This window comes from Hoplias malabaricus, chromosome 2 (assembly GCF_029633855.1).
Source record: "Hoplias malabaricus isolate fHopMal1 chromosome 2, fHopMal1.hap1, whole genome shotgun sequence".
NCBI lineage: Eukaryota > Metazoa > Chordata > Actinopteri > Characiformes > Erythrinidae > Hoplias > Hoplias malabaricus.
In genome coordinates, this window is record NC_089801.1 from 30,329,981 (window position 1) to 30,354,028 (window position 24,048).

The following is a 24,048-nucleotide window of genomic DNA, read 5'->3' on the forward strand; positions in this document are numbered from 1 at the left end:
CAAGGTCTCTCTCTCCTTCTCTCTCTCTCGCTCTCTAATAACTACACACACACACACACACACACACACACACACACACACACGCACACATACACACACGCTCTTCCCTCAAGCCATGCGTGACGCTATGTGCCCTCGACAAATGCTACTGAAGCAAAAAAAAAAAAAAAAAAGATACACAAGCACTAACAGCACAGTATTAAGACCTATGAATTCCTCGCGTTCATGACAAACCACTATATTATTATTATTATTATTGTTAATATTAATATAAGGTTCGTGCATTTGTCTGCCTACGATTATAAATAAAGACAAAACTAAATCTGTCTATTGTTGTTGCTCAAGTTGCTGTTAATTACACACTTTAAAAAAAACGGTTAAGCAACAGTTCTGTATTTAAAGCAATAGTTATATTTGGAACCGTGAAAACTCTTAAATTGTCCTTTGCACTTTGCTTGTTTTCATTTTAAACCTGCAACCTTTTACCATGGATGTAAATAAAAAGAAGGGGCTTGCTACAAAGTCACAGAACCCATATTAGAGCCGCAGACCAACAATGTTATGTGTGACCAGTTGAGAAATCTTTAAATAACAAATGCCTTTCTGCTGAAATCTAGACTTCTCTCTTTTGAATATGTAAACATTAAATATATATATTTCAATTAATTTGAATTCAATTGCTCATGATGCTGTGGCACAGTTCTAAGGTTTGGATAAAGACCACGAGGGTAATATTAGCATTGATAAGATCATTGGTAATTTTGTTCAAAACAATAGTTGTTTTCAAAAGTACTGCTTTTGTTTACACGGCATGTTTGGGCGCCTTTTTGGAAATCACCATCAATTTAACTCAAGTGCTAATGAGTTCATTTCCACGCCATTTGTTCTTTTCTGTAAAAGAATATTTATTCTTATTGTAAAAACCGTGTAAAAATATCACACTCCGATTATACAACTTACCAAATAATGTACATTTTTATTACTGATATAAGTACACATTGCATCATAAAAGTCTCGATGTATATTCCGTGTGAATGTTTTCATTACAAAAAGCACAAATTAAAAAGAAAAATGTACAGAGAGAAGGGCTTCTTTCGCCGGATTAGAAACGTGTCCGCACATAAAGAGAAGACAATCTGAAACTTGTACTTTAGATTTAGTGTGGAAAGTTAAGGAGAATTATAATCATCATGATAAGAGAACCCTCGGTGTTATCCTGAGATGCCCTGCACTTTTACACTTCATTAGGGGATGAAAAAGTAGCTCCAACTAAAATGTTAAACATAAATATATAATCTTATACTTTCAATTCTTATTATTTTCACAGCTTGAATATAGGCACGATGCGCATTAATGTCCACCATTCAGCTGCGTTTAACGAAAATAAGAGAGAAACAAAAAACTAAACAAAAAACATACAAAAATAATCCTACCTTAAACTCAGGGAGCGTTTGTGTGTTTCTGTCTCTGTTTTTTCTGTTTCTTTTCTTTTGTTTAAAAAAAAAGGGTCCTACTTTATTTTAATAGTGTAATAACTAGGAAATTATAGTTTAAGAACTTTGCAGTATCTATGCAACCAATGGCAATGTATTTACAATCATAGCTGGATTAGAGTAGTATAGCCTGGGTGTAACACCTTGAGTTTATATGTATGCAATTACTGAAGTATCTCTTGGAGCAGCATGTTTCCTAGTCTGTAATAACACGTGTAATAAGGCCAATCGCTACATTTCCAGCAAGATTTTCGGATCGTGTGCTTGTCTTTTGTGATAGCAACTTTAGCCAAAGTTCTGGCTTTAAATTATTTTGCACTGGGACAGTATTTGCAAAGGCAGCCAAAGTCATAGCTGTTATATGATTACATTCAATTATGAATATTAATGCACTACTTTAAAAGCTTAGATTGGCCGTCTGTAACTTTACTCTCAATCCACTTGGAATACACAAATGTTTAGAGTGGAACCGTGTGCATATTTACTGTGTAATATGTGTTCTAACATGGCAACCTGATGCAATCATGTGAATTAACTTCAAAATCCAATTTCCTAAGTAAAGATTAAGGGACAACCTCCTGGTGCCATGCAAATAACGTCCCATTAGTGGTTTGTAGCTAATTCAGCTTTGGTTAAGTTTCCATATGAAAGCATATCGTAGAGCTAAATGTTATTGACGTTACAAGATGCAGCGGAACTACTGTCCGGATTTTGGTACTTTCACAATTAGAAAATGCGTTATAATCAGAAAAGTCTTGCTTCTTCTACTTACACATGAGAAAATATACTGCACTATCAATCCAGAAACAACGGAGAGTCGAAACCAATAGTTAATACAGTTGTGCAAAAGTTTGGGCACCCCTGTTCAAGTGACATGCTTTGTTGATTTTCAAATCCAAATAAATGAACACATTCTCTAGGAATGTCATAAAAGTCTATTTACTGACTGGAACAAATTGGAGTAATCAGTGCAAATGTTATCACACATTTTGTAATTGATTTTTGTTTGTTCCCGTCTGTTAGTAAACAACCAGAAACTGTTTAGTACAAAATCAGCCAGAAAACTGCCACATTAAAATAAGACTTTTCACTTATAAATGTCTCACTTGACCTGACGTGTTTAAACTTTTGCACACACCTGTATGTTTGTATCATTATGAATATAAAATAACGGAAATGAAAAACTGGTGTCATTATTTGTTCTAATTCATCTGTGAGGGCGAATACATCGCCTGTACTTACATTGTTAGTGATGTGTTGTTATCATATAACTACGTAGTTATTACAGCTTTATAAAGTAGGACCCCCCTCCCAAAAAAAAGTTGTTAAAAGTTTTGTAGTTGTGAAAGTTTAGCAGCCGCTCGTGCCACTGACCATGCGGCTCGCGAAGGCGTCCAGTACGGCCGCGGGGGAAGTCCGCTGCTGTTGTTGTTGTCTTTGTTGTTGCACGCTGCTCCCTATGAGGCTCTCGATGGAGAACGGGGAACATTTGGGGGCGGTGTGCACGTGCGGTGGGCTTAACGGAGGGTAGAAACGGGGGCGCGCGAGCTCGGCCGTTGGGGGCATGAGTGAAGGCGCTGGGATGAGGGTACCTCCGTGATGCTGTTGTTGCTGTTGATGTTGTTGATGCTGTTGTTGCTGTTGCTGCTGGAAGGCGAAGAGCGCGGAGTGCGCGTGGTATGGCGGCAGCGCGAGGCTGTAGCCGCCACAGGCGCCGTAAGGTCCGTAAGCATATGGGCCCGGATGCTGGGGCAAAAAAGCGGCGGTAACGGCGGCGGCGTTCTGCCGCTTGAAGCGCTTGCGGCGCCTTAGAAAGCTGCCGTTGTCAAACATGTCCGCGGACTCCGGGTCCAGGGTCCAGTAGTTGCCCTTGCCTGGGTTTCCCGGCTCTCGCGGGATTTTCACGAAGCAGTCGTTGAGCGATAAGTTGTGGCGGATGGAGTTCTGCCACGCGGGGAACTTCTCGCGGTAGTACGGGAAGCGGCCGCTGATGAAGTCGCAGATCTCGCTGAGCGTGAGCCGCTTCTTTGGGCTCTGCAGGATCGCCATGGTGATGAGCGCGATGTAGGAGTACGGTGGCTTCACGAGCGCGCTCTTCCCCCCGGACGGGGCTCCCGTGGCACCCGCCGACGTGACCGAAGCGGACGCCGCCGCAGAGATGCGAGCGCACGGCGGCGAGGCATCCAGAAGCGAGCGCTCGTCCTCGTTGGTCCCGCCGTCGCTGCACGCGCACTCGTCGCCCTCACCCACCACGTCGATGTCCGCGTCCTCCGCCAGCGACATGCCCGAGCTCAGAGTCATCGCCCCGGCTCACCTGCGACGGCACGAGCGCGCATACGAGGAGCAGGAGGAGGAGGAGAATGAAGATGACGAGTATGAAGATGAAGAGGAGGAGGAGATCACCGCAGCCATAGACTTCAATCGCGCGCACACAGCGCTTAACACACACCGAGCGCAGAGCGGCGCGTGCACAGGAGTCCAAATGGGGCGGGTCTCACCGTGCGCTTTATACCAGGCCGCCGGTCACGTGACTCACCCCAGCGTCACCATCTCTGAGAAAAAAGGGGGAGGGGGGGAGGAAAAAAATAATAATAACATTCAAATAAATAAGTATAAGTGAGCGGTTGCGTCCAGAAGCAGCGTGCTCGCTGTGGTCTACTGGAGAACGCGCTTCTGCTTGTGACCTATAATATGCCTGAGACAGGCCGCACTCGGTAGTGCGCTCCTGCGCTGTTTTGGACGCGGCCACTCACTCCACATGAAGGCCGCTCTCTGGAGTTAATGCTGAGTCCTGTGCAAAGCTGGAATTATTATACACATTAAACAAATCTGACACAGTCAACAGTGTTTACATTTTCTTTCTGTGTCATGCACTCTTAACAGTGGCCTCTTCAAGAGTGTTTTTGTAAAGGCAAATATTCTGTTTGAGTTCTAAGACCATTTCCATAGTGAAAGGTTTGGTTCTAGATTCACTCTTTTCAAAATGGTTCTACAAAACACAAAAATGTTCTTCATTTGTAATAAACTGGAAGAACTCTTTTCCGTGGTTATTTAGAACTATTTTCAAAAATGACCTAGAACCATTTACCAACAGTCTGAAGAACCTATTCATAATTTAAATGGTTCTTTATGAAACACGTGTTTTTAAATAGTACAGAACTCTTGAGGAACATTTTAAAAGTATAGGCTTTATATTACTAATACTACTACTTCTACTACTATTACTGCTACGTAATAATAGCCTATTACTACGTAATAGTAGTATTAATAATAATAATAATAATAATAATAATAATAATAATAATAATAATAATAATTTTAACAATAATAAAATTAGAGGGACCAAATTAATGTTATATATTTGCACTGTGTTAAACACTGTGTTTACTACTTTCAACAACACACGTTATTTCAGCAATGCGCACATTTCTACGGGCGAAAATAATAATTATAAGAAGTGATTCTTTGCATATGGAGGCTGTTCATATTAGAAATCGCTCGTGCTGCTGAAGTTTACGAGGCGCACGGACTGACTGTTGCTCTGTTGGCCTTAGTTCACAGCGCGTGTTCACGGAGACAGAGAGAGAGAGAGAGAGAAGAGAGAGAGAGACACACACACACACACATGCACAATTATATATATATATATATATATATATATATATATATATATATATATATATATATATGTAGAGAGAGAGAGAGAGATTATATATACACACACTCACAAGTTTTTGTGTGTTTATGATCTGAATAAACAACTCACCCTTCCTCACATTAATGTATGCCTGTAGATTGTACTCAGTTGGTGATCTCAGTTACAGACACGTTAGACGCAGGAGAAGTGGACACTAATTGAAAATCTAAATATACATACAAGTGTGTGAGCCTGTACTTATATGTGTGTGTGTGTGTGTGTGTGTGTGTGTGTCTGTGTGTGTGTGTGTGTGTGTGTGTGTGTGTGTGTAATATGTATGTATATGTAGTGTAAATGTTTAAAACTAAACAGTTTATAAACATTGCTTTCGTAATGAAATACACCAAATACTTTTAAATAATTTTTATTTTATTATTATAATTTTTTTTTTTTACTTTTGACGTTTAATTTGTATATAGTGACGTTTAGATCATGTTTGGGTGGAAAGTGGTGGAAAGGGCGCGCGCGACTGTGGCGAACGTTTTCTTTGAACGTCTAAGCGAAGTTTCAACAGTTTAGAAAAGGGAGATAAAGAAAGGATCCTTTAAAGTGTGTTGTTGGAATGAGTGTGTGGCAGAAGTGATGAGTAGTGGTTTGTCAGAGAGAGAGAGAGAGAGAGAGATGAAGTAATATAAGTTCGTTAGTTCTTTACACATAGCGACGTTTTGCTGTAGTTCAGCCTTGATTCTAGAGAGTAGAATAGAATAAGTAATTTCTGGAGATGTAGAAAACAGCTGGACACTTTTATTGAAGCTGGTGTGGTCAGACTCGTGTGTTTAGTTTAAGCTTGGTTAGTTTTTAGGCTGCTGTTTCTTCTCTGCTGCGTCTCTGAGGTTCACACCGCCATCTAGCGGTTCAGCACCAAACCGTTTTTTCAGTTTTTTTTTGTCCTCCCTTTATTTCGTAGATTTAGGTGTTCAATTGGTCGAACTTACAGAATTTAGAATAGATTAAAAAAAAAAAACGTTTTGATGCTGAACCGCTATAAATCATATATATATAACCACTTTTAATTTTTTTTTCTTGTGTGCCTTCAACACAATCCAACCTGTAACACTGTGAGATAAGTTGGTGAACATGTAAGTCCACACTCTAAAAAGAACCAACTTAATTGAATTGCTTCAATTGGTAACAAGTAATTCAATTAAGTTTATCCAACTTAATTTTTTAAGTTTTTGAAGGTTGAACTTAAAAAATTAAGTTGGATAAACTTAATTGAATTACTTGTTACCAATTGAAGCAATTCAATTAAGCTGGATCAACTGTTCTCTTTTTAGAGTGCACGATCACCAGGATTTTGGACTATCTATCTGGAAGTCCCCAGTATGTGCAGCTTAGAACCTGCCTGGTGGTCGGGTGAATTAGGGTTGCGCTGGAGGGCGAATACAGAAACCTTGTGGTGTGCGAGGAACCATCGGCACCTAAATATAACTAAGCCCAAAGAGTTACGGGTGGACTTCAGGAGGATGAGAAGGACCAGTCACCATCATGGGCCAGAATGTAGAGCTGGTGGGGTCCTACAAATACTTGGGTGTACTAATCAACAACAAACTGGACTGGAGGGCCAACACAGAGGCCCTGTACAAGAAGGGGATGAGCAGAGTCTACCGCTTGGGAAGGTTCAGGTGCTTTAACATGTGCAACAAGATGTTAGCAATCTTCTACCATACTGTTGTGGCAAGTGGCATCTTCTTTGCAGCAGTCTGTTGGGGAAGCAGCATCAGAGGGGTAGATGCAAAATATTGAATATTTTATTTTCATTCATACCAACTGTCATCACTAACTGTCATCCTCTTCACTTTGCTGGGACATTTTTGTACAGAGCCAAGGGTTTTATACGACAACAAAATGGTTCTTCACCTGTAACAAGCTTGACATCATTACAATAGAAGATCCCTTTTTGGTGCCATATGCATTCGTTAAAAGGTTCTATATGGAACCATCTATAGCATATTCTCCATCAATCTGAAGAACCCCTTCATGATGCACAGAACCCTTTAATCATGCAAAAAAGGTTATTCAGGCATTCAGGGTTCTATATATATCCATTTTCTTTAATAAAGAACCCTAGTAGAACTATCATTTTAAGAGTGTATGTCAATAGGGTATTTATTATCAAGCATAAAAACAGGATTGAAAATATTTATATAAAAATTAAGCTGTCATAAAGGTCAAAATAAAGGATAGATTAATATATCATTTTTATATAATAATAAGTCAGAGTTATGAGCTGCTAAATCATAAAACATATAACAGAAATTACTACACCCCTGTTTGCTATCACTAAAATGTCATTACTAGCTTGAAAACTAAGATATATACTGTTATAATGATAAGAATGATGTTTAGAAAGCCCATACTGAAATTACAGGCTCTGGTGTGAGTACACCTCTGATGCCTTTTCCAGTTAATGTTATAAACCCTGATAGACCTTCACACTAAAACTTATACGGTTGGTTGGCTGCCTGTGTATCCAGATAGCATGTTACATATGCAAATCAAGCTTTTAACACCAGAGTCTTCTCAATTTATATAAAAGAATTGCATGACAAATTATATAAAAGTATAAAAAAGCATTATGCTGCTGTCCAAAGAAAAAATAGAGCATTTCTATTGGTACATTCATCATGAAGTTTTCTAACAGTGTGAAGGACAGCTGCTGTGTTCAAGATTATTAATATATACTAAATTTGTGTGTGTGTGTGTGTGTGTGTGTGTGTGTGTATGTGTGTGTGTGTGTGTGTGTTGCCCTGTGACAACAGGTGTTTTGGAGGAGCGAGTCAGGAAACGTTTTCCTCCACCAGCATCACGTAGTGACCTGGCCACTATCCTGCAAGAAGAATGACTTAAAATCCCTCTGACCACTGTGCAGGACTTGTATATGTCATTCCCAAGACGAATTGACGCTGTATTGACCGCAAAAGGAGGCCCTACACCATACTAATAAAATATTGTGGTCTAAAACCAGGTGTTTCACTTTCATTGTTCACCCCTTTGTGTGTGTGTGTGTGTATATATATATATATATATATATATATATATATATATATATATATATATATATATTTAATATTTGTCTTATAATATATTTATTTTGTTTATTTACTTATTTTTTTTTGTATATAACGTAAAATATAAATGTAACATTTAGAGACAATATCCGTATAATATTTTAACACTGAATTATTGAGTTCCAATGATTTAAACATGCAATAAAAGTTGTTTGCCCTCAATATATTAAATTTAGAGGCACAATTTACAAAGTTTGTTCTTAATGTATAATTATCTTTTTTTGTTTTTGTTGCAACCGGCTGCGTCGTAATTTCAGCCGTGTCGTCATTTCCGTCCTCCTCTCTCGCGTCCATCTTGCTCTCCTCGTGTGTTCGCTGTGATCGAGCAGGTCAGTGAAAAAGCTCTAAACTCGTTCCTCTCTGTACACACGCTCTCACACGCTGCCCGGCCGGGTACTTAAAGTCATCAGAGAGCCATCTCGGTGGGTATTTACGGCGGAACAGCCGCGGCAGGTCCGCGGATTTGATTGAGAACGGACAGCGGGCCTCGAGCTTCAGAGGAGCGCGAGCCTTCTGCCGTCGATCCAGAGAGTGGGTTATTTCAGATAGATCAGGGGCGGGAGAGTTGGTTAAACATCTTAAATGAGCCTAAGAGGTGTTTCTGTAGTCGCCTGCTCCACTTTTAAGTTTTCTGTTCCACGTTAAATGGTCTACGCCGCCGTGTAACTACTACACCGTTTAAGGTGGAACGGAGAACTCGAATGGGAGGCTAACTTCAGCCTCGCGCGGGCGCGGCTCTTAGGGTTCAAGTAAAAAGCGCGTGAATAGTTTAGTGACGGTCAAGCGAATAATATAGTAAGAACCTGAAGAACGTTCTAATGATGCTGTTAAACATTCTAATGCTAGATAAACTTATGCCAACATCCTAATGGTGAATATTCGAATAGGAACCATGCGAACATTGTAATATTCTTTAGAACGGGGCTATATTGAATATTATAAAAATAGAGCATTGTAGTAATAAATATTACAAAACTCTGGTGAATCTTCTAATGGAGAATATTTTGATAATATTCTGGCAAACATTCTTATGATGAATATTCTAGTAGGAAGCTGCTATATATTAAAATAACAGGCAAACATTTGTTTTCACTTGCTGAACCAATATGCTGGTGAATGTTCTACTTGGAGTCTGGTGAATATAATGAAATATAATGGCACTCTGGTGAGTGACTCACTGGTGAATATTTGAGTGAGACTCAGCATGATACAGCAGTGATCAAAATTACAGACCCTCCTACGTCTGACAGTTCTCGTGATCATTTTGCAAAAAGGTGAGATGTTCCATGCTGGTTGAAATTTTGCATCAGCAGGTTGTTCAGACCAAGGCCAAGGGGATGACACGGTCAACCATGGCAAGATAAGTTGGTCCATCTAAAAATGCTTTTTAGAATAGTGAAGCTTTATACTAGCACTAATGAATTACAACCCTAAGTGTAGACTGGGCATCCATGTAACAAAAATATGCGAGAACAGATTGTTACAGACTCTTGATAGGTGTCTGTTCACTACTGCAACTGGAATTGCTCGCCAATTCAGCGCTGAAAATCTTTGCATAGTCTCCTGTTTCTGAGCATACTCGCCCTGAAAGTCCACTCTGCAGTAATCAAGCCTCTCATCGGCAGAAATAGTCAAAATGTTTGACGAAGCTTTTCTGAGGGCTGTGTTGTGTTGAAAGCAGAAAACTGACCCAATGTTCACTTTAATGGTGAATATACCAAAATTATTTTATCGTTGGGCTAGTCAATAGACCTTAAGGCCAATGTAGGCTTTTGTGTAGAATCTACACTGCAAAAAACTTATAGTTAATAATCTGAGTGCACCCCCCAGAAATGTAACTATGCGTTTAGTGGACTCAGAGCACAATGACTTGCTGGTCTGCAGTCAGATGAACATGGGTTAAGTTGAGAGAACTCTGGGGGCACAGATATGTTGGTAATACAAAGCAAGGCTCCCTACACTTCTCTCTATTTTTTTTTAGTTTTAATGATCAAATTTCATTTTGTGAGCTTTTATTTTTCTGCTACAATGGAAATAATTTTGATGCCTGTGTTTTCCAAAATTTGAGGGTTTTTCTTGAATTGTCTTTGGCTATTTTGTTTAAAATGCACATAGAAGTGTGATATACCACAAACTGATATTCCTTAAGTTTTCAACAATGAAGGTCATGCATATTTAAGAATCATTTCTGAATCATTCTAATATAGATTATTACATACACTAATATAGATATTTTTTGGACATTACACAAGAAATCAGTCCTGATCTGTAAGTTCATGTTTATTAGCATCTATTTTTTCCCACTCGGGGACCAACTACACGCCAAGATGAAGCTCTATACTGTAAAGATATGACGTATTACAAAACGCAATTGAAAGGACATACAAATTTCAGTGTTATTTTTAATACAAATTAAGTTGACTAAGTTTTTGATTTTTGGTGCTTACTTAAAAAATAATTGCATGTGTCTGACTATAGAAAATTGCTCCGCTCCTTTGTCTCTAAATGGGCTTAATTTAGCTTTAGCATAGTGACTCACATTTTCCCTGGGTACAGAATATATGGGGTCATCTTAAAACACTTAACATGGTGTAATACATATAAACAGCAACCCAGAAACATGAAACCTCTCAAACTAATGGTTGAGTACTTTACACCTGAAATATTCTGCATTTAGCACAGCTAGCAACTGAAGTAGCTGTGCTTTTCAGTCACTTCAGACTGAAATGGTTAGAGGTTGACTTAACATATTAAGTCTTGTATTTTAATCTGAAGGCATTGCTTGCAGAGACACGTCTTGTCTCACATTTCATTTTACAGTAATTTTCTTGGGCTGCTTTTTGCCTCACTCTACTCTGAATAGTTTTGTAATGTAAAAGCCTTTTCCAAGCTAGCGTTACATGCCTCAGATGTCTGGTTCCTATCATAACCCCTGTGAACAATTCTGACTTCATCCAGCTTCTTGAAAATAGAGTATTTGACAAATGGTTTATTAAGTAGTGGTTTTGGAAAATAATGTAGTTTAAATTTGGTTAGAATTGGTTGTCTCACTGCTGTGCTTTTGTGTTGTTAAACACAGATGAAAGAAACAGTAATGAACCAGGAGAAATTAGCTAAGCTGCAGGCGCAAGTCCGCATCGGCGGAAAGGTAAGAGCATTAGAAATACATTGATTTTCCTCATGTTATACCAAGTTGTATTTTAAAGCACTAATCTTTCATTTCTTTCAAATAGGGCACTGCACGCAGAAAGAAGAAGGTTGTACACAGAACTGCCACAGCAGATGACAAGAAACTTCAGTTCTCCTTGAAAAAATTAGGAGTCAATAACATCTCTGGTATCGAAGAGGTAAAGTCTTTTGTCCCCTGATTTTTGATAAATACAGCAAAAGGAATTTGCATTAAATTACTGACGATCTTTGTAGGGTCAGTTATTTTTAAGCGTTGACTATTCATGTTAGTGATGGTTGAAATGCTTGTAAAAAGGGTTGGCTAAAATTCATTAAGACAATCAGATACAAATTTTAATAGGGTACGGGATTCCTTTGTTTTGGTTTGTTTTCCACATTGCGAATGTACAGTACCAGTCAAAAGTTTGGACATCTCAAGTCAATGGTTTTTCTCTTTTATTGTAATTGTAAATGAACATGGAATACATTAAAACTATGAAGGAACACAAATGAAATTATGTAGTAAACAAAAAAGTGTTAAACAAACCAGAATATGTTTTATACTTTAGATTCTTCAAAGTAGCCACATTTGCGCACTCTCAGTGTTCTCTCAATCAGCTTCATGAGGTCGTCGCCTGGAGTGGTTTTCAGTGAACAGCTGTGGCCTTGTAAAGAGTTAATTTGTAGAACTGCTCACCTTCTTTGTGTTTGAGACTATAACTTGGGTTGTGCAGAGGTAGGACTGGTACACAATCCCCTACAGTTAATAGCCCTATTCCACCAATGACTAATGAGAAGATGTAGCTAAATGTTTGACTGGTACTGTATGTGTTTTGACTGCTGCATTAGTGACCCTGAAAATCTATATACATGCACTGAGACTGATGTTTGGTCATAAGGTTTGATAATTGATAGTCACTGGAGGCACACTAGAAATATCTCACTGTCCACTTATCGTGGACAAAAGTGACCGGTGTTAAAAGCAGGTGTGAACAGAATTTAGGTCACAACTGTCTCCAACAAGTTAACTTTCTGTAACTAAACCACAATAACTACATATTTCCAGCGAGATTGTTCTGGGTAATTAACATCCTGCCTCTTTGGGCTTAAACTTCAAATTGGCTTGACTCTTTCAAATGACTCTGTTATTGCCCATTCATTCAAACAGTGTGTTCTTGTGGGACTTTGCAGGTAAACATGTTCACAAACCAGGGAACAGTGATCCATTTCAACAACCCCAAAGTGCAGGCTTCCCTTGCAGCCAACACCTTCACCATCACAGGTCACGCCGAGACAAAGCAGCTAACAGAGATGCTGCCCTCTATTCTCAATCAGCTCGGAGCCGACAGCTTGACCAGTCTGAGGAAACTCGCTGAGGCCCTGCCCAAACAAGGTGTGTTTCTTAGCTTTTTCATATTTAAATATTTACAAATATTTTATTAGTAAATATATAATAATTTATTTCCAAAAGTTTAAAACTCCTTAAACATAGTGGATATGCCTACAAGTAGCCAGTATTAACTTCAGTAGTGTGCACACAGCTAATGTCCACAGAAAATGAAATGTTGCCCACGTGAGCTTAGTTTCAAAATGCCCAATGGTTGTGTCGGCTAAATGGATATAAACCTCCCTCCTTTGGGCATTGGAACAATTGATCTACATGCTCTGGAGTGATGGATCTACATCCAGTATCTTCAAGATATGTTTGCAACATCGTTTTCTGACTTATCTAATGTTGTGGCTGAATGACCTCATAAAACATCATCAAAATATTCACACAAGGAGTTTACAAGCTGTTACTGCATCAAAATGGTCTTAATTTCACAGTAATTGTTGGATGAGCATGTCAATGAATGAATGATGGTGAATTTTTGGCCATGTTAGTAGAGTGGATTAGTTTCGGGGGTTTTTGTCCTTGGGAATGGCTTAATAACCTTCAGTAAATGCTAGTGGCCATTATTGATTACATTTGCAAGATTAGATGACGTAATTGTTTAAAAAGATTTGTAATGATGAATGAACGTTAATTTCCACATGGTCTTGTTTGACTTGTTGAAATACATGCAGTGTGCTGTCTTTAGAGGGAATTGTGAACAGGTGTGTGTGTAATGGTTGGGGGTAGGGTGTAACATTTGTTGGGGCTCAGCAGACTTTTGAGAAGAGCCTTAAACATATACCAGGCCATGTTGTTGCTTGAAGTGAACATGGATTACATTTTCTGTTTAATTTTTTACAATTAAACAATTTTTTTACAGAGCATACTTTAATTGGAATAATTTACAGTATAGTATTATCGCATTATATTATATTACTACAATATATATTTACCGGTCAAAATTGTTGTCTCTATAGGCCTGTCCCCAAGGGAAGTGCGGATCAGATCTCTGCCTTGAGACATAATTAAGCAAGAAGCCAGTGATGCCTTTACAATTAAAATTTAGATGGACTAAATAATAATTATACTCCATATTACTCTGGATACTGCATATTTGGAATAAGCATTTTAGCTGCTGTGAAGTTGACAAAGTTTTTAACAAGAAATGATGGTAATTTTTTTTATATTCTTTCAATATAAGGTTTAATTTCAAGTAGAAAAACACAGAATAGCTTTTATTGCACTGCTACTGAATAAACCCACCTCTGAAGACATACCATGCTCATAAGGGAACTGCGGCTTTAATCATAGTTCTCTGAAGAAAAATGTATGTCATTTTTCAAAAATTGCTGCTACCGTATTCCTTTGGTTTGAAACGCGTATATAGATGGTGGGGTGTGTTTTTGTGAAGTTTTATTTAATTCACTCTGTAGCAGAGTTCAGGTTTTTGGAATATATTACTTTAGCCACTTTATTTTTTTTGGAATATTTTACTTTTGATATTAGCCGTTCTAAAACAAAACAGCCTGTTGGGCATGACTCTGACTTAAGTATAAAATTCAGAGGTCTTTCGAGGTCCTCCATTTGTGCTGGAGGATTCATTATACTTTCAAAACTAATTGGTGTACCAGAAAAACCAAAGAGTGAAGATATTCAATATTTTAGAAGTCATTGAATAGTTTCCTAAAGGGAGCTGCACAGTGGAGATGAAAAATTTTGCCATCTAATGTTGACACTGCTTGATTTGAGGATGGTGGTGAAGTCAGAAAGCCTCGAGCCATAGCCACAATTACCCCTCCTTTTCTCTAGAAGTTTAAAATGGTGCAGTTGCATGATGTGTGAATTCACATTAAGTTTCAAAACAAAGCAAATGGTGTTTGACAAATGATTATCTAGAAGTGTAACGAGCCGGTTTAATACCCTTCCTATGACAAATCTTGTGGCTGTTGCTGACTCTGTGTTTTCTCTCTTTGCAGCAGGAGATGGAAAAGCACCAGTGGCTGGAGGAGAGGAAGATGATGATGAAGTTCCAGGTTAGTATGGATTTTGACATTCTACTTTTTTTTATTTATTCATTTCTCCACACACACACAAACTGTCATAGGTAATTCCTCTTGAAGTCATTCCTCATGCCTTTTCTCCCACACTAGCATCCATCCACCTGACTGTTTATCCACCCACTAGTAGTATTATACACTGTGTACGTTTTGTATTATTCCCTGAGGGTCACATAACTACAGAATGTTTGCCATATGGGTTTTTCTTGCACTAACATCAGTGCAGCTCAGCTTGCTTTCTTCAGCACAGCCAGTCAGGTCACGGCACCAAAAGCGGTTTCAGGAGGCCAGTGTTGGGTTTTAGGATTTGTCTGTCAGAGAAGCATTTTAAATTTTCTACTGTTTATTAGATCTGAAAGCAGACTTTGCTTTTCCTTTTGGAGAGAATGAGCCCAACACACCAGGTTGCCATTACGATTAGCCTCTTGCTCTTCCAGCAACCCAGAGCCAGTCAATGTAACAAATGATTACGTCTTTTTCCCCAACAAATGGACTCGCCACACATGATGACAAGGGGTTAACGGCCCTCTGTCTAGCCGTTAGTTTCACCCCCCCCCCCAAACAGTCCCTTCTGAAAACAATCAGAACAGGGGGCCCCCTTCTGTAAGTGATTTGAGTCTTGACACCCTGGAGCAGAACAGTGGAAGTCTCATTTATCAGATTTCATCTCATAAAAGGCAACCTGCTTTTGATCCGCCGCACTTCCATTTATACAGCTGCAGACTTTCCAGTCCCGCAGCACTTGATTTTAGGTTGCTCTGGAACACACACAGGGTTTTTTTTTTTTTTTTTGGGTGCGCGCGTGCAAGCTCAAGACGGTTGACGTCCTCAAGCAGACGGTGCAAAATAACCTGAATCATGTTTCATATAAACACTAGCAGTTCCAGCAAAGATTAGATTTAATTCCCGGCACTCCTGATTGGATGCTCATGCAGGGTTTCACAGCATGCTCTTGGCCCTGCATTTCTCACCTTCTCTCATCTTTCATTTGTTTCTGTTCATCTGGCCAAGCTATGTGTAACAAAATGGTCATTAAAGTAAATCTAATGACAATAGTTCTTAGATTATTGCAGAGAATTGTCCATTCATCATGAAATTTCAGCTGTTGTCATATGTATAAATAAGTAAAAAAAATTACTCAATAAACGTATATAAATGTGTATATTTAGGACTGGACCAGTACAGAACTTTCATGACATTTTGACAAATTGTATATAAATAATATAAATAATTTACTGGAACTTTTACGTAGAAATAAAAATCAACTAAAAATTTGAGGTCAAGATAAAAAGCATTTGCATTGATTTATGCTGTGTATTTCAAAGTTATGCCATCTGAAAGCGATGGATCAAATCAGCACGCATGAATTCCTTGCATATACAACAATGCACTTTTTTTTAGTAAGTTTACGTTTTAGACAAATTATTTTAAAAGTTTTTTAGGGATGCACCAATTTGCGGCCACCAATATTGTGCATCACAATTTTTTATTTTTGTCATTAGTCCAAAATTTAAAACATGAAATAGAAACATACCTGTGTCAGTGCATATATAATTTGTGGTGTTTAAACTGTATCATGACTACTGTAAATTCTATCTTTCACAGATCTTGTGGAGAATTTCGATGAGGCTTCAAAGGATGAGGCTAACTAACTTGAATGGAGAGACAGACGTTTGGACTCTCCTGTCTTAGCTGGGTCATGTGGGACTCTTCCCTCCCCCTAAATCCCTTTTTGGGCAACTTTTTCCTTTCCTTTTATAAATATATCATCCCCACTCCTCCTGTTTGTCCTCTCATGCACTGCTGTGTCCCCTTGTGTCCAGGCTGAGAGTGTGAGATTGTGTTTACCGTGCAGAGCTTCACACAGAGTAGTGTGTGTGTACGTGTGCACGGTCCATGGGGCGTCCTGCCCGTCTCTATCTCCCTGTTATTGAGGCTCACTCCTTTGCAGTCCAGCTGAAGCCAACATCTGGAAATAAAACATTTGCTATTAAATGCTTAATAAATACACCACAGCTGCCTGTGCCCTTTTTTATATTTTTTTTATTTTGCTCTTTACAGTTGGTATGTGGTAGTTTGAAACATATTCGTTTGAAAAATTATCCAAGAATCCTATTAAGAACTTGCTAGCTAACACTCAATTTTGTGAATGATTTTACTCATGATCTTTACAACAAAAATGAACACTAGGCTTGAGTGGTCTGGTGGTTATTGAATGCTGCCATTTATTTCAAAATCTTTCGCAAAAAGTCTGAATTCTAGAAAACTGAATTATATGTATTTTTTTTTAATAATTTCTAGCATTGCAGCATTAGGTTAGGTTGAAGCTGCACCTGTTTTGTGACTGAACTTGAAACTTAAACAACCACTTGTTTAATGTTATACTATTATAATCATCTATTAATAGTGTATATGTATTAGAATCTTTATTGGTTTTGGCCTTATTGGCAATGCCTTATAACAGACTGATCAGTAGCTGAAAATGGAAGTGGTAAAGGTTTTGATGAGCTCCAAATTGAACTGAACTACACATTATTTTGAAGGATTTTTTTAAAAGTTGATATCCATTTTTTATTTCATCTTCTGGTCAAACGATGTTTTAAGATTATGTAACAAGTCTGTCATATCGTTTAGAAAGTTTGATATGTGTAGTTTTATTTATATACCGGTAAGCTTGGGGCTCAAACTTCTGCTTTTCTTTTGTCCTAGAACCCTATCAAAAAAAGGAACACAAGTAAAACAAATTTCAGTCATTTTATTGTAAAACTGAGTTAAAATACACAATGCAAATGGCTGGCTTTTGTTAAATTAATCCATTCAAAAAACCTACATGATATTCACACAAAACACAGACAAGGACATATTGATCATATTACTATTTCCCTAACAATAAATAACCACAGTACATAAAAGTTTAGGAACAGCTAAAAAGCTCCAATGTGAGTAATGTAAACATGCAAAACCATAAACGATCCAATGATTTTTTTTTGTTTGTTTTGTTTTGTCCAACGGATCCTTTCAGTGATACTCAAGTCTTTCTTTTCCTTCTCCATTTCTTCTTCACTCTTAACAGTTACTCTTTGATTCCCTGTAGCAGCTTCAGTAGATGTGCTTCCATCACCTGTTGAACTGAAAGAACACCATCAATCACAAAGGCACCTTGTTTAGTTTTGATATTAAGAAATAATTCCTAGGTTCTGTTAGTCATTACTGTACATGGACATTTTCAAACATGTGCTTGTCAAATTAAGGGTATTTACAATGTGTTTGTCCATGTCCATCCTTTCATGCTTTATACTAGATGTCAGAATACTTCCCTGAGGATTTGATGGCATTCAGCCATAAAATGAAATCCTAAATCACAATTAGTGGTAAGAAAATACAATAATTTATTGTCCTGCTCACACCTGCCATAGTTGTATTTTTGTATTTACCATGTCTATGACCCATTGCCACAGCCATATCCATTGCATTGAAGCCTGAGTCAGACTCCATGGTTGGGTCGGCTCCGCTCTCTTTTCAAAGAAATGAAAGTTATTGATATGGTTGCATGGCACATTTAGCATATAATGCAAGACATTTTAAAACTGAAACACTCTTACCCAAAAGGATTTCCACACAACGGACATGATTACCATGAACGGCATATAGTATAGGAGCTCCTCCATTCTGAAAGCAAATCAGCATGTCAAATTAGGCCTCATGAATGAATGAAACCAACTGTGGTTCGAAATGTAATATATCTGAACAGACTTTATGATTTTTGTACTCATTTCACCCTAGTAACTTCAAAATATTCTGTACCTATGTTCATATAATGTAGACAAGTCAAAATATTTCTTACCCAGTCATACTCATTGACATCTACTCCACAGTCAATAAGCATTCGGACTATGTCTGTGTAGCCTTTACTGCAGGCCAATGACAATGCACTCTCTCTTCCCTTTGCCAAGAGGTGGGGGTCTGCTCCCTACAAAAAAAAATTATTTAATATACATACATTTTCTTTTCCGCTTCTCCATTTCAGGGTCGCGGTGAGTTATTTAATATATATATAATTTTTTTTTAATATAAAAAGTTATTGATGCAAATCACTGCTCTAATTAAGTATTTTAAGCTACTGCACTGCTAATGTAATAATTGTGGAGAATCTTCAGCCTGCTAAACACGAGTGAGTGAGTTCGATTACATGCTAAGACTCTAATGAATTTATAGGTTGTAAATATGTTGCATTACTGTACTATTTTAAGCAAAACAAATGCACTTGAAGGTGGCCCGGTGGCGCAGCATTTTGTGTTGCAGTCACACAGCACAAGGAACTGTGTCTGCGTGGGTTTCCTCTGGGTGCTCCGGTTTCCTCCCATGATCCAAAAACAAACATTGGTAGGTGGATTGGCGACTCAAATGTGTCCATAGGTGTGTGTGAGTGTGGGGACTGGCGCCGCCCTCCAGGGTGTGTTTCTGCCTTGCGCCCAGTGATTCCGAGAAGGCTCCGGACCCACCGCGACCCTGAACTGGATAAGCAAGTCCAGACAATGAATGAATGATGAATGAACTCCACTTGTCTATGACATTACAGCACAGAAATTAAATGACCTATTTTAACCTGACTACACACTTCTGCACTACATACATAAGAACAGTTACAAATGTATTGTGCAGTTTTTGTGGATGGTTATTAGATCAGGTGTTGCACTCACGCTCTGCAACAGGAACTCCACCACAGCAATCTGACCATGAGCCGCCGCCCACATAAGCGGAGTGAAGCCTTCTTCGTCCTGCAGGTTTATTACCGACTCTGCTTAGAGTCAGCATAAACAGTCAATCGTTACAAGGATATGAAAAGGCAACGATCCGTCTATTTTATAATAGCTATTGCACATGCTTTACCTTGCTCTATTCGACTGGCTAGGAACACCATTTCACCTTGTGCAGCAAGTTGGTGAATTGACAGAGCTGAAAGAAATCACACAATATAAATTTTGGCAATCCATAAAGAGCATGTTAGGAAATAAAATGCAGAAAATATGCAATTTTGGATCTGAATTAGAAAGCATGATTGTCCTTGTTTAGCTGATTTTTCTAAGTAACAACAAGGGATGCACAATAATATCAGAAGCAATGCTGGTGTAACAATATATCGTCTTAAAAATGATCTTCATATATATTTATATACATTTCAAACCAACAGCTCATTCACTGAACTTTGAACAATCCTGGATACTGAACAATCCTGGATACTGAAAATCCATATTGGTGCATCCTTGCTAAATACAGATGTAGCAAATGGATAAGTTACAAAAGAGATGTAAAGGAAAGTGGTTTAGCTCACAGTGGACAAGCAGAGGAGTTGAGGAGACCTCATTGCCACGGTGTTTGTTGGTAAGTGTGGTTGACTGTTTTATAGGAGAGAAATGCTTGGTGGTAGACGGTGTGTAAACATGCCTGACTTGGATTCCGGGAGAAGGAGAGGTCTGGATGTTGCATTCAGCTGGAGAAAGATGAAAAAATGTCCAAAGGAAGTTCAAAAGGAAGGATACAATTTGATATATATCTGCTATTATCAGTTTTTTTTATTTTACCTTTAGACAAGACTGAGGCAACCTCCAAGTCAGAATTCACTTGGTCTTGGATGTTCTTGCTGTCTTCTTCATTGAGTGACTTCACAAAGCGTGAGCAGACATTCATGTCAAAGCGGTTGGGTAAGATGAACTTTATGCCCATGGCCACATTCTGTGAGCTGCCGTCCTCCGCTGTACCAATGCTTACGGCAGGCTCCACCTTAATGTTGGTCATATCGGGCAGAGTACAGATGCCTTCCATCTCTTCTGATGCCATTTGTGTTTGTGTGCTCAGTCCAAAAATAGATGAGGTACTTCCAGTTCAGGAGGATCAGTTATTTAATTTGTTTAACCCCCCATGAATAATACAGTTGTGTACCCTGAAAAAAACATGCTGCATTAGATATCTTCCATACACAGTTGTGGATGAAGAAGTTGGCTTCCTCTTCAAAATTCATCTTCCACCTTAAATAGTACAGAACGGTTACAATACTTACGTTACTTTGTCACATTAACTGGCAGCGAGTTAATCAGAAATCCACACATTAATGTCAGCTGTTCATTCCTATTTTCTGAATATTACTTTCTGCACAACTGTGCTTTAACTGTACCATTTAAGGTGGAATTTAAAATTAAAATACTATGTCTGTGGATTTAAGGTTTGCAAATTCGCTGTTACAGTATGGAAACATATGTTAAACAATAAGAGTTTTAAGGTGGAACTGAACATTCGAATAAGAAGCTAACCATAGTGTCGCCTGTGGATGTCACCTTAACGTCAGTTCATGTGGTGGTTTTAGTTAACACTACTTCTAAATTATGTAGCTACAAATTAAGTCATTCCGAGGGAATTACGTCCTTAACACTATTACGCTTAACACATATGTCATACAACCCGTTAATTTTCTGTTACGGCACCAGTGAAGCGAGTTAGCCGGCTAGCTATTGAGCTAATGGAGCCCTGTGCTCTGTTATTCTTGGTCAAAAATGATTGGTTTAAAGACACAGTCGCTATATTCTACTTTCTATCGGTGGATATACTCATATATAATAATAACTAGCTTACATGTTTTCAGGTCTAAATACAATATAATAAAACCGTAATAAACTCTACAGTACCTGGTGGACAGGGCCGGCGTAGATGTTTTGAAACGGAGAGTTGTTCCTGAATTCCGAGGAATAAAGTTCTTTCGAATGCTGGCTCCACAGAGGACACTGTAAATAATAAACACAGGCACCAGCCACAACATTAAAACTACTCTCTTGGTTCTACACTGATTATCAGTTTTATCAGTTCCACTGACCCTATAGGTGCACTCTACATACTTTTGGCCACAATTCCCTTTGTTCTTCAATGGTCAGGACCCCTCAGGGCCTCAGTATTGTGGATCATTCTCAGTACTGAAGTGACACTGGCGTGCTGATGTGTTAGTGTGTGTTGTGCTGATAGGAGTGGATCAGACACGGTGCTGCTGGAGATTTTAAATACCGTGTTCACTCATGGTCCACCCTGTTAGACACAACTTCCACCTTGTAGATGTAAAGTCAGAGACAGTAGCTGACCAGTTTGAGTTGGTTGTCCTTAATTCCTTCATCAGTTGTCACCAGATGCTGCCCAGAGGACGCTGATGTTGACTTGGACTATCTCAGTTCCAAAACAGAGTCTTATTGGGATCCTCAGCACTGACAAACATGGTGAAAGAATGCTAAAAATATATACAAATGAAAAGTTTGTTTCTGTAGAAAATATGGAAATATGAAATGGGAGCTAATCATATGAAAAATTATTACATTAACAGGCTGATGGGTGTGTATGAAATGTTTCTAGTTAACATTTCAAGTGTTATGAAGCGAGAGAAGGTGATAGTTCCTTGTAATATTTTGAGAACAAGGTCAATATTTAAAAAAATATTCAAGTCAAGTAACTTTTCTGCCAAAAAAATGTTATATTACAATAACAAAATTACAATATATTGATAATAAAGTCTTAAAGGTTCAATAATTAATTTCCAGAAGGTTTGGGGGATTTTATTTTTTAAATATTGCAAATTTTAAATATTTTTGGTTTTATTTACTTTTTTAGAGAGAGAGAGAGAAAAGCTAGATAGATAGATAGATAGATAGATAGATAGATAGATAGATAGATTGTATTATTGTCCTCTAAACATTAAATAAAGTAATTTATTTAATTTTTAAAAATGCACTTCTCTTCACTCTTTACAAAACATGTAATTTGACCAACAATTAATACATTTTTGTCAAAAATTCTCTGTCACAGCTTTGAATAAGAAGTAAGCTTAACTTGTCTTGGAGGCAGGTCGACCTGCTGTCAGATTCTTAATCATAATCAGCTTATTAATTATCCTCTAGAATTTATCTGATTTTTTGTTCTCCATGTGAGCTAAAAGTGATGGTTAAAATTAGAGAAAGTGAACCGTTCCTAAGCAAGCAGGAATGGTAGCGTTAATGTGAAAACAACGATACATAGTGTTTTGATGTGATTCGCTCCTTGTGGAAGCCTACCCTTGCTGTGAAATATCAGCAAGGGTAGGCCACTCCTCAGACAGTCCTGTTGGAACAAGCTTGTTTAAAACATGCTGTGTCAGAAATGCTCACAAGAGCAGACTTTATGATAAATGACAGCTATGGAATAAACATTTATGGATGTTTGTGTAGGTTTAAGGCGACTAATGTTGTGATGACTCTATGTATTTTATGTAGCTGAATGGCCACTGTTGTACAGTAATGCTTTACCATTCTTGCCCCTCCTTATTCTCCTGTATATGACAAAAAGGGCTACATTTAATTCTGTAATTATACAGATTTCACTGTTATTACAAACATTTTCTACAGTTTCCCCTCATGACACAGTGGATTATAAGGTGAGGGGCTTGTAAAAATATCCCACAAACCTGTGTTGTAGGAGCATTTCCTGGTGTTTAACTGGGAGAAGGGACTTATGGTGTTTTTCATGGAGCATGACCATTCCGCAGCTGCTTCTTCTGCTTGACTGGATGTGTAATCATGAATCCATCAAGTTTGCAGTTTTTTCCCCTTCATGGTCAAAGTTGCACCATGCTAATCTGATTAGCAGGGATATGCCAAATATTTCTACATAATCTGTCAAAGTCTTGCTCTGGGGTCTAAGCACCTCCATTCACTTTTGTGTTCTCTCTCCTGCTTCACTGTGAACTGTTTTCACAGACCCCTTTTCTAGATTAGGAATTTGAGGCAGGGCTTTAAACAGCCACTTTGCCCTGCTGAGTCCAGTTACTGTCACAGCTTCAGGCCCCGCCCCTCCCAGTACCAATGTCCACATTGCTGCTAGGACATCTCGTATGGAGAAGGGTTATGGTGAAGGTTACGGTTATTAACATTCTGGCAGCTGCTCTTTACACTGTTTACATTTCATGATGAATCGACAAATAAAAAGGGTCTACAATCTCTGGGGAAAAGTCCTGTTCCATTAACTTTCATTAAAAAAGTTTTAACTGTAAAATTAGTTTTGGAGATATGACAGTAGCTGTGTATTAAGGTTATGTGTCAACATCTGTAATTGAATAAAAAAGTAATAGAGAAGTTCCAACAATGAAATATTATATCATTTTTTTTTCATTTAATGATTA

The 24,048-nt window shown here is 38.2% G+C and overlaps 3 protein-coding genes across 4 annotated transcripts; 1 reads left to right on the forward strand and 2 right to left on the reverse strand.

Moving 5' to 3' along the window:
* Nucleotides 1-1,019: 1,019 nt before the first annotated feature.
* foxd1 (forkhead box D1) lies at nucleotides 1,020-3,879 on the reverse strand. Its single transcript, XM_066661024.1, has one exon. It carries the CDS (start codon nucleotides 3,792-3,794, stop codon nucleotides 2,844-2,846), a length of 951 nt encoding a protein of 316 aa, XP_066517121.1. The 5' UTR covers nucleotides 3,795-3,879; the 3' UTR covers nucleotides 1,020-2,843.
* A 4,634-nt stretch (nucleotides 3,880-8,513) lies between these two features.
* btf3 (basic transcription factor 3) lies at nucleotides 8,514-16,871 on the forward strand. Of its 2 annotated transcripts, none has more exons than XM_066658690.1 (6): nucleotides 8,514-8,590; nucleotides 11,341-11,409; nucleotides 11,495-11,608; nucleotides 12,621-12,822; nucleotides 14,781-14,837; nucleotides 16,467-16,871. In XM_066658690.1, exons 2-6 carry the CDS (start codon nucleotides 11,341-11,343, stop codon nucleotides 16,511-16,513), a joined length of 489 nt encoding a protein of 162 aa, XP_066514787.1. In that variant the 5' UTR covers nucleotides 8,514-8,590; the 3' UTR covers nucleotides 16,514-16,871. The 2 variants fall into 2 exon arrangements, with proteins under 2 accessions (XP_066514787.1, XP_066514788.1); XM_066658691.1 differs by lacking the exon at nucleotides 8,514-8,590 and adding an exon at nucleotides 8,620-8,683.
* A 687-nt stretch (nucleotides 16,872-17,558) lies between these two features.
* ankra2 (ankyrin repeat, family A (RFXANK-like), 2) lies at nucleotides 17,559-21,617 on the reverse strand. Its single transcript, XM_066660973.1, has 9 exons — nucleotides 21,542-21,617; nucleotides 20,444-20,802; nucleotides 20,194-20,352; nucleotides 19,752-19,817; nucleotides 19,562-19,659; nucleotides 18,706-18,831; nucleotides 18,464-18,530; nucleotides 18,296-18,376; nucleotides 17,559-17,990 (listed from the first exon to the last, which is right to left on the reverse strand). The coding sequence occupies exons 2-9, from the start codon at nucleotides 20,697-20,699 to the stop codon at nucleotides 17,935-17,937; spliced, it is 909 nt and encodes a 302-aa protein (XP_066517070.1). The 5' UTR covers nucleotides 20,700-20,802; nucleotides 21,542-21,617; the 3' UTR covers nucleotides 17,559-17,934.
* Nucleotides 21,618-24,048: the final 2,431 nt, after the last annotated feature.